The following is a 2,362-nucleotide window of genomic DNA, read 5'->3' on the forward strand; positions in this document are numbered from 1 at the left end:
CTCCGGCAATTGACTGGTTCTAGCAAATAGAATTGCCCGTTGTAGCATTTTTCGTCGTCGGTCGTAGCAAAATGAAGACACGGTTGTAGCATCTTGCCGGACGCTTGATGGATGTAGCCGACAGTTAACTGGTTCCAGCAAACAATGATGCCTACTGTAGCATAAAATGATGGCGGATGTAGCAAAAAACCGGGGTGCATTTGAGGCGCTGGCTCCATCAAAAATGCCTCGTCGCCGGCTCCAGCAAAATCATTGATGAATGTAGCAAAAATCGTTGGTGCTTGTAGCAAAAAGAAAAAGACCTCACCAATTTCTCATGAACGATAAAAAGAAAAGGCAGTGGTAGCAAAAAAACTCGCAGGTGGTAGCAAAATTTGATTGTAATTGCAACTAAAAAAGGCCAGCCAATTCTCATGAACGATGAAGAAAAAGATGGTGGTAGCAAAAAAACTCATCGGTTGTAGTAAAAATTGATGCCGGTTCCAGCAACCACGGTGGCTGGTTCCAGCATGAGTGGGCGTTGGTTCCAGCACGCGGCGACAACGGCCATGGCGGAGCTCGCTAGAGCTGCGGCTGCAACCAGATGCGTGGTGGCTCACCCATCACACATCGCCTCGCCTCGGTCGCACATCACCGAGGTCGCCGCGGCTCACTGTCGCCATGAAGCAAAAACAAGAGATGCGATCGAGAGACAGAGATAGCAGAGACACCCGCGTGAGAGGATAAGGCTAGCGGGACGCAGGCGTGGGCAAGTCAGCCCATGTGGGCCATGGTCGTGGCACCCCTGCGTGAAAGGATCCAGCGCGATCTGAATGCACGTGCCCAACTCGCACGCGACCGGCCGAAACGCTCGGCTGGCGCACCGTAGGGAAACGTATCCCTTTATTATATGTAAACGTTTGACTTGACTAATCCAAATAGTATTCCTCGTCAAGCTTGCAATTGTCTCTAGGGTCTTAATCCACTCTACTTGAATCAAACTAATAAATACTTCTCCACCCCCCGCATCGTCCTGCATGAGCAAGCCAGCTGACATGTGTTGATCACTACTAGCTTAACTCCCTCTGGCCTCTGCTAGCTGCAGCCATGGCCCATGCAAGAAGCATCCCCCTACCCACGTACTACGACCTGATGATCAGCTGCTTCCTGTTATTTCTAGCCATGACCTACGCGACAACTCACGCCGCCGCACTGTCCTTCGACTACAACTTCACCGTCCCGAGGGACCGCAAGCAGCTCAAATTCATCAACGCCTCCTACGCTGGCCGCGACCGGGTCATCCTCACCGACGACAGCTCCAACCTCACCGGCCGCGTCGTGCACCGTAAGCCCGTGCGCCTCTGGGACGACCGTACCGGCAGGAGAGCCAGCTTCACGACGAGCTTCCGCTTCGCCATCGTCCAGGAAAGCAACAGGACGGACAACCTCTCACGGGGCGACGGCATGGCGTTCTTCCTCGGGCCTTTCCCGGCGACGACCCCTCCTCCGGGCTCCGACGGCGGCCTCCTCGGGCTCTTCAGCAACCCCAACAGCACCGGCGCCGCCGACTCGCGACGCCCGCCGCACATCCTCGCCGTGGAGTTCGACACGCGCTGGAACCACGGCTGGGACCCCTCGAACGGGGACGGCGCCGGCGGTGGCGACCACATCGGCGTCGACGTCAACGGCATCAGGTCCAACCGGACCAGAAGCCTGCCGCCGTTGAGCCTACATGGAATCATGTGGGCGAGCGTCACGTACGACGGCGAGTCCAAGGTGATGAAGGTGGCGCTACGGAAAACCGAGCTGGCGTCGGAGGAGTCGAGCACCACGTACGAGTTCAACGCCACCATGGATCTCAGGGACGACGCCGGCCTTGTACAGGACGCCGCCGTCGGGTTCTCGGCGGCCACCGGTGTCCTCTGCGAGTCGCACCAGCTGCTCTCTTGGTCCTTCCACTCAACAGGTAACCCATTTCAAATCTAACGATGTCATCATGCATGGACGAATTTCTAATATTCCGATAAGGTGTACCAATATATCAACGGTAATTGTCCCCGGCCAACGTTCGCTGTAAGGGGGTGGCAAGCGAACCATTTTTACTGTCAGTTTTGGTTGTAAAACGGGATCAAACGACGGCAGTTTTTAGACGAAACCTTCTCAGGGAGAAAATGTCATGTCTTCTGAAGGAAATGTCACCTCTCCCCACTTTCATCACAACTAAAACTGCCAACGAATTGTTCGCATGTGCCACCTCCCCTGGCGAACATTAACCAGTTAGGAGGGCTGTCCTATATCAAAAAGGAAATAAACCTAATGACTTGAGATTATCCCCAATAATTTGTGACTTTATGTAGCCTATTTGTTGGTGCGGATGCCGTTG

At 54.4% G+C, this 2,362-nt stretch overlaps 1 protein-coding gene across 1 annotated transcript; it reads left to right on the forward strand.

Annotated features, from left to right (window-relative positions):
• Positions 1–1,035: 1,035 nt before the first annotated feature.
• Positions 1,036–2,093, forward strand: LOC123175984 (lectin-like). Its single transcript, XM_044590416.1, has one exon. It carries the CDS (start codon positions 1,087–1,089, stop codon positions 1,963–1,965), a length of 879 nt encoding a protein of 292 aa, XP_044446351.1. The 5' UTR covers positions 1,036–1,086; the 3' UTR covers positions 1,966–2,093.
• The last annotated feature ends 269 nt before the right edge of the window (positions 2,094–2,362 follow it).

Source organism: Triticum aestivum, unplaced genomic scaffold (assembly GCF_018294505.1).
Source record: "Triticum aestivum cultivar Chinese Spring unplaced genomic scaffold, IWGSC CS RefSeq v2.1 scaffold256626, whole genome shotgun sequence".
In the NCBI taxonomy this organism is placed as follows: Eukaryota; Viridiplantae; Streptophyta; class Magnoliopsida; order Poales; family Poaceae; genus Triticum; species Triticum aestivum.